Raw genomic sequence first — 14,099 nt, 5'->3', positions numbered from 1 at the left:
ATAATTTAATAGCTGTATATTTTACTCTCAGAGCTTGCAGTTATCCCTTAAAAAACACAATTAATGATGTATGGCACTTACGTTTATGAATGTGCCTGGGCACACACACAAACATTAACTGCTTTAATACAGCATGATGTAAAACGCAAAATGTACAAAAGCACAGCAAAATAGACCAAAGCATACTGAGTCTTGAGGCAAAGGCTATATTATCCAAAAAAGGATATGGATCTAATAACTGTGGCCTGATCCAGTGGGTAGTATATTACCGTTTCATCTTCAAGTTTGAGGTACAGGATGGGCTCTCCCTCTGTGTAGTCTTTGATGATCTCTGCAGCTCTCCACACATCCTCTGGGTCTGGGATCCACACCCGAGTGTACTGGAAAACAAGAACACATACAAATATATTTCATTTAAACGAATTCAACTCATCAATTACTCTGATTATTGTTTGCATATTTAGATAACATTCCTCCCCCATTTGCCCAAGTTCATAGACGATGTTGTGTAACTTATTGTCAATCAAAAAAAAGAGACTGTAAACTGCTGAATACTCTAGGGATGTTCAAATGATGTACAAAGACAATGCAATGAAAAAGAAAAGTAGTAACTGTTTCAACAAATGCTTAAATTAAGAAATGTAGTGCCAATAGGTTGATGTGGCACAGTGGCAATGTTGAGGTTGTGTTTGTGACACAACCAGCATTGAGATATCCCAGATAGGTCTATATTGATGTGAAAATGCTGACAGATAATTTCTTAACTCTTATTTAGGCCTACCTTTTTGATTACATAACTTAGGATCACATCCAAATTTACTTCAAGATTATTTTAGTGTTAATGACATTTACTCTAATGGGATCCCAAATCCTATCCTGAAGAGACATTCAGCAACTTATTCCATCTTCTAAAAGTATTAATTGCACCTTTCTAACATTATTTTTTTAATCAATTAATAACTTTATGGAATTACTATGAGAGAAGTTTGGCCTGCTGTTGTAGGTAAAGCTTTTATTTTTCTCCCTATTATGAGGATGGTGGGAGTAATTACCCCCTGTGATGAATTATACACACTATTTGGCTACCACTCTGACATCATGTGTGCAAAGAACAGGGTCAAAGTCAGTGTGCAAAATCCAGACATGAAAGATTGCCGCGAAAGAAACAGTGTTGTAGGTCAAAAACATCAACACAAGAGAGAGAAAGTATGTTACCCATGCAATTTGTTTTTCATTATTGGATACATGAATTCTGCTGGACGAGTTGCATAGGTAGTTAGCTAGCTAGCTTAATGTTGGCAAGCTAACTCTAGCTAGCTAGTTAATTTTTGTTGGGGGTACCAACTAGGCTAGCTAGCTAGTTACCATCTACAGAAAAGACTTGCCATGCAATCTGTTTCGTTTTTTGGTATTAGCTAGCACGCTAAGTAGCTAGTTTCCTCACGTTGACTAGCTAGCTACCTAAAGCTGGAAAATATGCTATGGTCGCTACTCACTAGCTATCTAACTACAGTAACGTTAGCTGGGGCCGATGGTCTTATCTTCCCTGAACCTTGTTCTCAGGGTATCCATACCCCAAGGGTATTAAGTGAGACATACCCAGGATGTTAACGAGCTAGTTGTGTCAACACAATCAGTATTATTGTTAGCTGGATAACACAACAACTATCTAGCTATGCTTAGCTAGCTATATGCCTGAACTATTGAAGTCATGATGATAATAACTAGGGTCAATGTAAAGTGTCTATGCTAAATGGTCATACGTTCTTCTTCTCTACCACAGATTACCACAAGGTCCCAGACTCTAGGATGGGAAAATACTTACAAGAAAGAAACAGATGGAGACAGTTGTCGATTTCCATTGATACTTGTAATGTTAAAAAGGAAAGAAAAAGACAATCCCATGTTTCTAAATTAGCTAGCTTTCTAGGGAAGGGTGCAATTGCGGCCCCCAATTCGGGGAGTTCCTGCATGTGATTAATTATACACACCATTAGGCTACCACTAATTGCATTCTGAAAATACAACTATTAGTTTCAGAAAATTGGAAAAATCACATGAAATGAAGCATTATCAATTTCATTCATGATCAGAACAATATTTTTGGTTTACTATTGCACTTCCACTCTCAGCACATAAATGTCACTTCACTGATGTTTAGGCCTATACTGGAGATGCAAATGACTGCACCACAGAACAAAAGAAAAACCGTTTATTTTTCTGTGTCCTTGAGGGCAAAAATAAAAGCCATGGTCTGCTCAACAAATTATCCAAACAGTCCTCCTGACCTCCCATTCCTCAACAGATATGAAGCAGCCTTACTCCCTATTACTTTGTAGCAGTGCATTGTACGTGGGGGAAATAGCAGACAAAAGAGAAAAGGAAACTTACTGTTGAGATGTATTAGCTCATCAAAACCATGGCTATATTTTCTCTGAAATCTACGAGACAGGCCAGGCTAAAACTACAGACCGTAGAAACATAGTACAGTAGAGTAGGCCAACCTCAGACAGCTAAACTACATAGGGTTCACTGTGGGTGACTGACCACCAAGAAAGATCGACGTGTACATATATAAGTACAGCAGATAGCAGGTTGATTCATGTCAATTTGCTGCTAGCAGAGGAAGAGTGCCAAAAAAAAGCATGAGGTGCTGACGGAACAGAAGGGCAGAGGACTGAGTCATAAAGCAGCTGACTCGGCACAGGATTTAGGCTAATCAGCAACATCCCTCCAGTGCATAACTGCATCATCTCCTTTATATCACCCCAGAGAAAACACTACAGAGGGAGAGAGGAGGAGAGGGGGGAAGGGTGGGAAAAAGAACTAAATCCGAAATGTTAATGAATGCTCTGACTCACCATCTTCCCTCCATTGGGCCACATTTGAAAAGGTGAGAGGATGGAATAAGGTGTAGGCTATGGTTCACATATTATCAGCAGACTGAAGAAAAGCAGTCAGGGGGATGCAGTTTATACAATGTTATCAACCCTGTACTCTGCGATGTCCTCTGTGTGTAAGTCAAGTGGATTATCAACAGCTGAGTTCTGTGTCTCAAAATGGAGAACAAACTCTTTTTGTACGACCTTCACAACTTCATAGGAAACTTCTTAACAAGTTGTCTGTGTTTACTGTTACTGGAGGGCCCATCTATCTCAGATTGGTGTCATCATGAGTCTGTGCTCTTCACACTACAATCTCTCTCAGCCTGATATCAACACAGTGAGGAGGCAGAGGACACTCTCCCTAGGAGGTTAAACCTGGCATTTAGACTCAGTCACAGAGGGCCCATTCATGTTTAAACAGCAGTAAGCGTATGCGTCACACCCCCTAACCAAGTGGTGGGCCAACTCCCCTGTAGGAATGCATTATAGATTAGACACCTACTGATGTTAGCCATGCTCTGACTGGGAGGCTGAGAGATTCAACTTTGAGCGCTGGCTGTCTTCCCCCCAGGCAACACAGAGTCACAGCATATCACGGCAGGCGAGCTGACAGCAGTGCTTTTTAATCCACTTTAATAAGGAGGCAGTGGGCGGGTAGATAACTGGGGGGAGATGTAGCAATATAAAATAACCTTGTGTAGTGCTGCAATCAACTGTGCCATCACTAATATTACCCATGTTTCAGCAAGGGTCACATGGGCTTTGACTCTAGGCACACGTGAAGGTTTGTCTGAAAGTCTGAAATTTTCTCACACAACCCTAGGGAAGATCTTATTCTACTGGGAGTACTATTTTGCAGCTTCCAGTAGTAGGAAATATTTTTGTTTATTTGACTTGATCAATACCTTATTTATTACTAAGCTATTAGGCTACATATCAATACCTTATTTATTACAAAGCTATTAGGCTACATAGATAGTAGCCCAATAAAGACAGCAACCAATAGGGACAGCACTCACTCACCAACAGTCCATTTAGCTGTGTATTGGGACATAAAAACGATTCACACACCTTGACTTTATAGAGATTGATGACATTTCACAAAGGTGCTTTCTTTTTTCACCTGATTGCAAGCTTACGCTCATGCGTTACAATACATCTCCTTTCCTCAGAGTTCTTCTTTTCAAGAACAGAGTCCTTGGAAAGAGTATCCAGCAGAGCTGCAACAATCCGTGAATGTTTCCTCCTCACAGACTATGACAGAACAACAGAATTCATTCAGTACATTATTTACATCCCAGCGCCAACCTCAGGGCCCAGGTGGACACATCAGAGAAGGAAACAAACTCTCACTGCTAAGAAACTAAGACCCATGTTGATGTGCAACTAAACACCGGAAGATACACAAATGTGGCATTTAAACGAGAATACTACAGTCCCAGTCTGCTCCAACAAATGTTAATTTGTGAGTAAATATTTCCTCAGTTACATAACATCTCCAGGGGAGGAGTCAATAGAGGAAACATGAGAGAGAATGAGGGAGCGAGGGATGGAGCTAAGGAAGAAGAGCGCAAGAAGGATGGGGAGGGAGGAAGGGGGAGATGTTTAGTCAATGCAAGATGTTTGTAAGCATTTGTGACATCCTGACACTTGTCCATTGAATCATTATTGGCAGAATGATTGAGGAGATTTTGGGCACCACTGTAGGCATATACTGCAAGAGGAATTCTTACTAGACTACTCTTTTCATACACTGTTTCTTCATATGAGAGGCTATTACACTAATTGCACATCAAGATCAAGAAAAGAAAGTATTTGGAAAGGGAAAGGGTAACTGTGCAGTGCCATTCCCTAAGGTTGGGTTTCAAATGGCAGCGTTACTTATTAGCTAAATTGAATGACGTATCAGAGCAGGACTTTAGGCTACAGCGTAAGTCCTGCTCTGATACTGTTGAATTAAAAGCTAGATCGCCATTAAGTTATTTCTTTGAAAAAGAACAAAGTACCTAGAGATATAGTCCCATATTTCAAATCCCATGGCAAACTTTCACTAAGAGCTCATCCTTAGTAGGCCTTTGTTGTCTGTTCCAAAACCACATGTAGTGGAAGTAAGATCATTTTCCATGAAATTGAATATAAACCATATCTAAAACGGACAAATAATTACTAAGCGGTACTGAAGCACCCCATCTCAGTCACTCATTGATGCAAATAACTTACTTCAGCATTACTGTGCATATGAACCTCCTAATCCAAATCACACTTGTCTGTCACTGAAATGCAAAAATCCACCACTACACAGTCTTGAGTGACTACAGTGGCCCTACAAAATAGACTAAATAGAATAATTTATAAATAGCACGATGATGCTAAGTGAAAGGATGAACGAAAAGGCTCAGTCCCTCTCTGGATTTTGACAAAGTGCCACTGAATTGGCAATTTGACTATCCTACAGATTGGATAAAGACCTGAATGTTTGGATCATGTGATTGTAAAACAGAGCAGACATACAGTCAACAGCGGTTGCTGCAGTTATTCCTGGCTCTGCCTCTGTGGGTTTGGGTCGAGACAGCCGAATGCTCCACTCAGCCCATCACCGGGAGCGTGTGTGAGATTCAGACTGACACAATGAGGACGTGATTCAGAGTTCAGAGCCTCTCTCAGTCCACTATTGGATGGTGTAGACTAGAGGATGGATCTGCCTGGAGGAGAGTCATCATTAGGCCTGGAGCTCCAGGTTACAGACCCTTTCAAAGACCACAAGGTATTTCAGGGACACACCTGAGTCATTTCACTTTGATCCTGACAAGAGGCTTTTAACACTCCGCTTCAGTGGCTTCCTTCAACTACTGTATTATTCTCTGAAATCCCAGACCACATTGGCACATTATGGGATGCAACCAATCTGTCTGGACTCTAGAGAGACTACTACTGCATCACTGATGACTTCAAAATGTCACATTTTCCCAAGCACAACCCAACCTACTAACGTTACTATTTGATCAATGGTTAGGCTATACTGGGTGGAGAAACTTTTAACAATTTACTGTTCAAACCTCAAAGTCAGTTGCGTATGGGATAGGTTGGTGAATGACGAGCCACAATGGAAGGTTTGGGAGCTATGTCATAGAGCTCTGTAAATTGTCTTTTGCTTTGAGTCAAGAAACTTGCCATAAGACCAATGGCAGGACATGAGGCCTACAGGAGGACACCGACTAATAGAGTTCAAGGAAACAACTCTGACTCCACAAAACCAACGCTGCGTCCATCCATTTCAGTCTTCACTCCACAGTTTCTTGGGAATATAGTTACTTTAGAGGGATGATTGATTTATCAGGTAACTGCCTAGATAACTGCTGTGTCATCATGGTTTGATCTTACAGTAACTGCGGGAACACTGACACTTACTGTAAAAGACATCTCTGAAATCACCTCCCTTCCTGAATACATTCATTTGACTGTGAATGTACAGTATAATCACCCATCAGCTAATCTACTCTGCCTTTATCAGTACATCCTTCCACCACTACCAATCCATTAGTCAGCTGTCTGCATGGAATTATGGAAACACATAATAAAAAGGATCAAAACCTCAACCTTGCTGGCGGCCCTTTTCACCTCCCTCAGCCCCTGGCTGCTCGGGCCAATCACACAGCAGCAGTGTCAGACCAGAGTCACGTAATCTGGTTCGATGGCAAAAAGTTGTAGCGCTGCAGCAGCCCAGTCAGTCTCTCTCTGTGGTCTTTGCCTTTACCCAGACTGGGCAACATTCTAGGGGCAGACACCATACTGTATGTGACTGTCATGTTTACACTGCTGAGAGAGACTGACTGGGCTGCTGCAGCGCTACAACTGTTTGCCATCAAACCAGATGACGTGACACTGGGCTGACACTGCTGCTGTCCTGTCTTCAGTCAGCTGTTCATTCCACCCCCCCAAAAAACTGTTAAGATGGCTATTTAATTTTTATGATGGTTTTCATCCATAATCATCAGTTACACAATTATACAGTAATTGTGCCAGCCCTAACAGCAGCCCCTGTTGTAGCAGTGTAAGCAGCAGTAATGCCTAGGAATAACAGCAGTAGCTACCTTTATAAGTAGAGCTCACTGGTGCTGAAGTAAATCAGCTGCATTGATTGAGACTGACTTGATTTGTACTGCAAAACTCCCTTTACCCTCTACTCCTCTTCTTTCTCTCACTCGTTACATTCCATTTCTGGTACTGGCATTCCGGCATTTTCCTTCCTTCGCTCCGCTCTTTGCTATGTGATTTTCTTCAGGTCGAAAGCATTTAGAGAACAACAACAAACAAGATGAAAGCCCAGTAACATGGCATTAATCATCTTCTACAGAGGCAACAACAGTATGCATGCAGCTTTGCATCAAACTGGACCATTAGTCTATCTTATCAAACAGTCCATCACAACACTTTATTTCCAAATATTTATTGCAAGTTTGGACTAACATCATTAATCAAGTAGCCAAAATCCTTTTAGAGAATTACAAGCACATACTGTACCACAGTGAGAATGAATGTTCACAGTTATCACAGCATGCCTTAGTTAGATAGAATGTGGAATTGTTGTTTCTCTTCCTAATCGTGACAATATTCACAATTGCCTCTCAAATGTCATAGATGGAACATCGGACTGAGAAATAGTTTAAGGGTGCAACAGGGTCATCCTAAGTCAACTCCTCCTTGTGCCCATTTGAGTACATTTTTTCTTCTTGCAGGCCTGGAAATTTTAAGAAATTTGAAATATACTGAACAAAAACGCAACATGAGCTGAAATAAAAGATCCCAAAATATTCCATATGCACAAAAAGCTTATTCTCCTCAAATTTTGTGCACAAATTTGTTTACATCCCTGTCATTGAGCATTTATCTTTGCCAGGATAATCCATTCACCTGACAGGTGTGGCATATCAAGAAGCTGATTAAACAGTATGATCATTACACAGGTGCACCTTGTGCTGGGGACAATAAAGGGCCACTCTAAAATAGTGCAGTTTTGTCATACAACACAATGCCACAGATGTCTCAGGTTGAGGGAGCGTGCAATTGGCTTGCTGACTGCAGGAATGTCCACCAGAGCTGTTGCCAGAGAATTTAAATGTTCATTTCTCTACCAACGTTGTTTTTGAGATTTTGGGACTACGTCCAGCCGGCCTCACAACCGCAGACCACATGTAACCACGCCAGCCTAGGACCTCCACATCCGACCACCTGGACAGCTGATGAAACTGTGGGTTTTCACAACCGAAAATCTTTTGCACAAACTGTTGTTTTGCAGAAACCATCTTGGGGAAGGTCATCTGAGTGCTCGTCGTCCTCACCAGGGTCTTGACCTGACTGCAGTTCAGCGTCGTAACTGACTTCAGTGGGCAAATGCTCACCTTCGATGGCCACTGGCACGCTGGAGAAGTGTGCTCTTCGCGGACTGCTCCCCTGTCTCATTCAATTAGCGTCACAATGGACCTCTACATGTCCCACGGCCCACGGACTGGCTTAGAAAAAAACAAAACAAAGCAATCAAAACATATGGTACTTATGGTATGTAAGTTATGCTTACGGAGTACTGTAGTAGTACTTTTTTATTTAACTAAGCAAGTCAGATAAGAACAAATTCTTATTCACAATGACAGCCTAGTAACAGATTTTTACCTTGTCAGCTCAGGGATTCGATCTAGCAACCTTTCAGTTACTGGCCCAATGCTCTAACCACTAGGCTACCTGCCGCACTACTACTGTAGTGTATGCCTTTATTAAGAAGCCTGGTGCTTAGCCCAGAGCTAAGAAAAATTATGAGTTATGAGCTGACACTCAAATTTGAATTATGAGTTTGTTTCATAAGCTAAGGCATTTAGGGAAATACTGAACATTAGGGATTTTTTTAGAACATATTTATGCAAGTAATCATTTCTTCCCTGACTTATATAAAAGCCTAAGGGGAGCTCACTTGGCGAAAAATCTATTTTGATGCGAGAGTAGTGAGGGCACCGAATGGCAGGTGTTCTCTCTGCAGTTGGTTCTCTCCAAATCATGTCTCTCAGATGGTGTGCTGAGGCATTGCTAGTTGTCCTTGCTAGTTCCCGATCAAACCATCTTTAATTATGGACCAACACTGATAGCCCAAACAGAGTAGGGGGAAAGCCAAGTTCCTCTGCCAATGTGAACAAAAGACGGCCTACATCAGATCCATTTCCACACCGATTAAACTGGGATTAGTTAGAATCTGTGGTTCTGGTTAAACATGGACATGATTAACCATTCTCCAGATTTCAAACTCTTCAACAAACGAGTTGAAATGCAAAATGAAGAACTTTATAATTATTGCCGTGGGTGCAATCTAACGTCGGCCCATCGCCATTTGAAGTGAGGACAAGGAGACCGTGCTAAATGAATGCGGAACCTAGATGAATGGAAAGCTGCAGTGGCTTTGTGACAGATTTGAAGATGTCTTTTTGCTTAAGACTTCTGTTCTGATGCCACACCCTGTCCCACCCACCCCCTAAAAACACACCAGTATACATACAATAGCCTACCCACACACTTTGCCAAGTCATTCTTCACCTGAGGAACCAACATCAAACCTGAATGCACGAGCATCATTTAGCCTGAAGTGACCTCCCATAGACCCATTACGCCACTCCTTTCCTCTGTCTCAACATATACATCACCCTCCTAAACCAAGCCAATCTATCCTCTCTGCCCTTAGATGTGGTTCACACAGAAGTCATCAGAATCACCATCAACAACAGTTGATGGCCAACTAACCCTTGTTGATAGGATATTGTGGTGGTGTTCAGATAGGCCCATATCTGTAATGTATTCTATAGGTCTTCTCTAAATTGTATGCTGTTAATGAATGTGACCATATTTGGGGAGAATTTCATTTTGGAGGCAGTTGTTTAAATTTGGTCTGTTCTTCCATGTCAAACACCGCTGTGGTAAACTTTAGTGAAGACTGATCGTAATGAGCCCCAAGCATGTCTCTGAATGACACGTTTTTAAATGACACTCAGCTGAGTATGTGTACCTCTACGCTCCTCTCTCCCAGTCCTTCCTTTTCCACTGTGAAACAAAAAGAAACTCAACTGCATGTTGGGTGGAAAGAAGTTTATCCTAGAAATATTGTTCTCAATTTTGATCAAATACACACAATTTCCCTAGGGTCGTCCGAGTTTGGCCGGGGTAGGCCGTCATTGTAAATAAGAATTTGTTCTAAACTGACTTGCCTAGTTAAATAAAAAATGTTTTATAAAAAAAATAGGACCATATATGGTAATGAAACTGCCATGACTTGCAGTATGTGTTGCATCACAGACCACATTACTACAGTTCATCAAAATTCAATCACAAAGAAGCAGTTAGCTCAGCAAAAAAGAAGGGATTCTGCACTCAGACATCAGCCTAAATAATAGGAGACATCAACATTACAAGGACATAGTACCACCATGATTCTTCCTAGTAGAGACACAATAGCTAAGAGCTCATCTTGTCATGACATGAGGAACAGAGAGGGTAGTCAAAGCATTACCTGGAGTGATTGTAGGGCTGGGACGATAGCAGTATTGCAATACTCGTTAGTATCGTGTCAAAGAAACAAAACACAAAGCAGATGAGTTATTTAGGAAAACAGCCCTAATGTCGCAAACAGACATCATTATGTTGTCATCTAGAATCAAATGTATTTCTTTTCCAAGCTATAGCACACAATATTTTACATACAGCAGCTTTTTAAAGGACCAAAGGGTTAGGTCTGCTTCGTCTTTTTATTTTTGCCATGGAAAAAAATATTGCAATACTAGTATATTTGCTCTCCACCAACAGCTGTTGTTGTGAGTAATACATGCAATCACTGCTATTTAGCAAACTGACAATGTAGCCCATGGTCATGAAAGAGTGATGCCATTGCTTATTGTTGAGTACAAAACACAGGCTCAACGAGGATAGGATAGAATAAGACTATAACCCTGCATCCATTCACATAGTAATGGCTTTGACTACTAATTAGCTGAGCTGTACTCTGTCCCTGCCTCTTTCTCTCCCTCTCCTTCTGATCACTCCATTACACTTCCAGCAGACTTAATGAAATTGCTTTTTTTATTACCATCGGCTGCTGCACTGGGTCGATACAATCAGGCAAGAGTTGGTCCTGCTTGCTTTGTAGATGTCCGAAAACACAGAAGAGATACACAAGGATGTTTATGATCTCGACAAGGAAACATGGATGATCCGTCTTTTAACTTCATTATTCTAATGAGTGTGTGTGTGTGTGTGTGTGTGTGTGTGTGTGTGTGTGTGTGTGTGTGTGTGTGGTGTGTGTGTGTGTGTGTGTGTGTGCGCGTGTGTGTTTACGCTCTCGCATGGCCATGGACTGACAGAATTGTCGTCAGGATGGTACCTTATGCTGTGCTAAATATGCAGAACAGAAGAGACAGAAAAGCTAGCACATAGCCATAGATCAGAGCTTAACTTCAGACATCCGATTCATAACAGTGAGAATAGTCAATAATACACTGGATGCAATAGTAGTAGAGCTGGGATGATAAACCGGAAAACACTGACCATATCGATCACTTATCGCAGGCATTTTGCCGATAACGTTCAGAACAATAAGAGGCCTATACTAGAGAAATGTGAAGTTTGAAATTAAATACATTTGCTAATATGGGTGATTGTTAATGGGACAATTGATGGCTTCAACAATCAAAATAGCAGTAGTTGAAATTATCATTTTAAACTGGTGCACATTAATGTTACAAATGTATTGTTCTATTTATCGTTATCACTTCAATTCAAGCAGCCTTCTCCAACCAATACTGATAATCTAAAGAGAGACATAAAACAACATTTTAAAACAACAGCCAGATAGGTGGTAAGTTTCTGGAAGTAGGCTCCACCTGTATGGGTGGGTGAAGGGAGGGAAATAGGGGGGAGGAGAAGCAAGCAGAGAATAACAGCGAGAAAAAGTTGCACTACCGGTTTCCCTTGTGACCCTGATGAAGTAATGTTTTTTGTGTAACGTCTAACAATGAGTGTTTTAAAATGGATTTGTCTTTTTGATACTACCGGTATCCATGTCAGTCAACCAACCTGGACTTCAACAGCAACACTGTCAGCAACACTGATTAAACTCATGAGATTGAGATGTTATAACACAACTATAACCAGTGATGTAGCGGTAAAATAAATATGTTGGTAAACGCTCCTTGCCGTTCGCGGTGCGTAAAGTAACGCTACCTATACTTTCAATCCATTTTTCTGCAAAAGGTGGGTAAACACTCGCTCAAAATAAAAATGGTGCGTAATTGCCATTTATGTGTGTTTACCCCCCAATACACCAACGAATATAACACTGGATATTTTGTCATTATATTATTACAAACATGTCACTTATGATTTAAAAAAAATAATAATCTAAATTACAGCTAGGCTAACCTTTGGGCTGTCAACAAAAATTTGGACTCAAACTTTCATTGCTGAAACAATATTTTTTCATTATGCCTTTTCAGTGAATTATGAATGTGTTTTGTAACAGTACAGTAGGTGAAAATCATCTTATCTATGGGATAAGTTGGACTCTGAGGGCCGTAAATGAGAGAACTGGTAATGAAAATCAGACGTGAGTAGACAGGTTAACCTGAACAGACTACTCTCAGGGTTCATTAAAAGACACTTTATAACTGGTGAAGTAAAACACACACAGGTAAGATGAAAAACCTTATAATAGAGCGACAGTGTTCTATCCTTCCGTTCCAGTGCTGCTAATGTCCCGCCCTGCTATGATGTGTGTCAGCACAATGACTAGTACCTGAGAGGGCCCAAAATCGGTCTTCTCCAGCAAGTGGCGTTTTTCCTTATTTAAAAAATAAGGAGTTTTGGTATGGAGGTCAGTGAGTGTTGAATTTGGTCAAAGAAAATGGAATGGCCACTTATATCAGAGGCGTGCCTGTTCACACGTGTATCTGCCCTTTCATTGGCTAGAATGGTCCCATCTGATCTTGCCTCTTCCCGACTGCCTCTCAGGGGGAGTGGGATATGCAAAAAACTCATTTCCAATTTGTTCATGTGTGAAATAGGAAAAATGTAAGCACCTAACTAATTATTATTTAAGTGTCTGCTTCATGGCAAAATTCTCCACAACTTTTTTAATGTGTGGCTTACTGTACATTTTTTATGGTTACCTTCCCTTCAGCTACGATACAAATCGGACCAAAACACTGTCTTCTGGTGTCTACAATGAAATGTCTGTGTGGAAGTATGAAAGAGCCTTTAGAATATACAAGTCTCTAAGTTGGCTCAGAAAGTAAGTGGCTCATTGACAGCAACCCTATTACCAATTATGACAGGAAAGTACTGCTGGCATGTCTAATAAATAATGTATGGAGCAGCATTACAGCATTATCTCATAGCTTTCGACATCTTGCAACTGTAAGCAACTCTGGATAAAAGCGTCTGCTAAATGACAAAAAGACAGCAGGGGTTCAAACTGTAGAACCCAGTTCCTACATTTGAATACAAAAATGCATTTTATGAAACACAACTACGCTACATTTTATCTCTGGGACCCTCAGGATGACAAATCAGACCAAGAGTACTGAATGTAAGTAAATCATTTACAGTTGAAGTCAGAAGTTTACATACACTTAAGGTTGGAGTCATTAAAACTTGTTATTCAACCACTCCACACATTTCTTGTTAACAAACTATAGTTTTGGCAAGTCGGTTAGGAAATCTAATTTGTGCATGACAAGTCATTTTCCCAACAATTGTTTACAGACAGAATATTTCACTTATAATTCACTGTATTACAATTCCAGTGGGTCAGAAGTTTACATACACTAAGTTGACTGTGCCTTTACACAGCTTGGAAAATTCCAGAAAATTATGTCATGGCTTTAGAAGCTTCTGATAGGCCAATTGACATCCTTTGAGTCAATTGGAGGTGTACCTGTGGATGTATTTCAAGGCCTACCTTCAAACTCAGTGCCTCTTTGCTTGACATCATGGGAAAATCCAAAGAAATCAGCCAAGACCTAAAAAAAAAATTGTAGACCTCCACAAGTCTGGTTCATCATTGGGAGCAATTTCCAAATGCCTGAAGGTACCATGTTCATCTGTACAAACAATAGTATGCAAGTAGAAACACCATGGGACCACGCAGCCGTCATACCACTCAGGAAGGAGACGCGCTGTCTTCTAGTG

General features: G+C 40.8%; 1 protein-coding gene across 2 annotated transcripts in view; it reads right to left on the bottom strand.

Moving 5' to 3' along the window:
* The window catches only part of LOC106568167 (unconventional myosin-Vb), a 73,014-nt gene that overhangs the window by 51,200 nt on the left and 7,715 nt on the right, over positions 1-14,099 (bottom strand). For both annotated transcript variants that reach the window (XM_014138255.3, XM_014138256.3), the window contains exon 2: positions 270-380. In XM_014138255.3, coding sequence (XP_013993730.1) covers positions 270-380 — 111 coding nt within the window. The remainder of the gene's footprint in view (positions 1-269; positions 381-14,099) is intronic.

Source organism: Salmo salar, chromosome 13, assembly GCF_965601325.2.
Source record: "Salmo salar chromosome 13, fSalSal1, whole genome shotgun sequence".
In the NCBI taxonomy this organism is placed as follows: domain Eukaryota; kingdom Metazoa; phylum Chordata; class Actinopteri; order Salmoniformes; family Salmonidae; genus Salmo; species Salmo salar.
The sequence above is the reverse complement of the archived record's forward strand: the minus strand, read 5'-3'. Positions and strand labels throughout refer to the sequence as shown.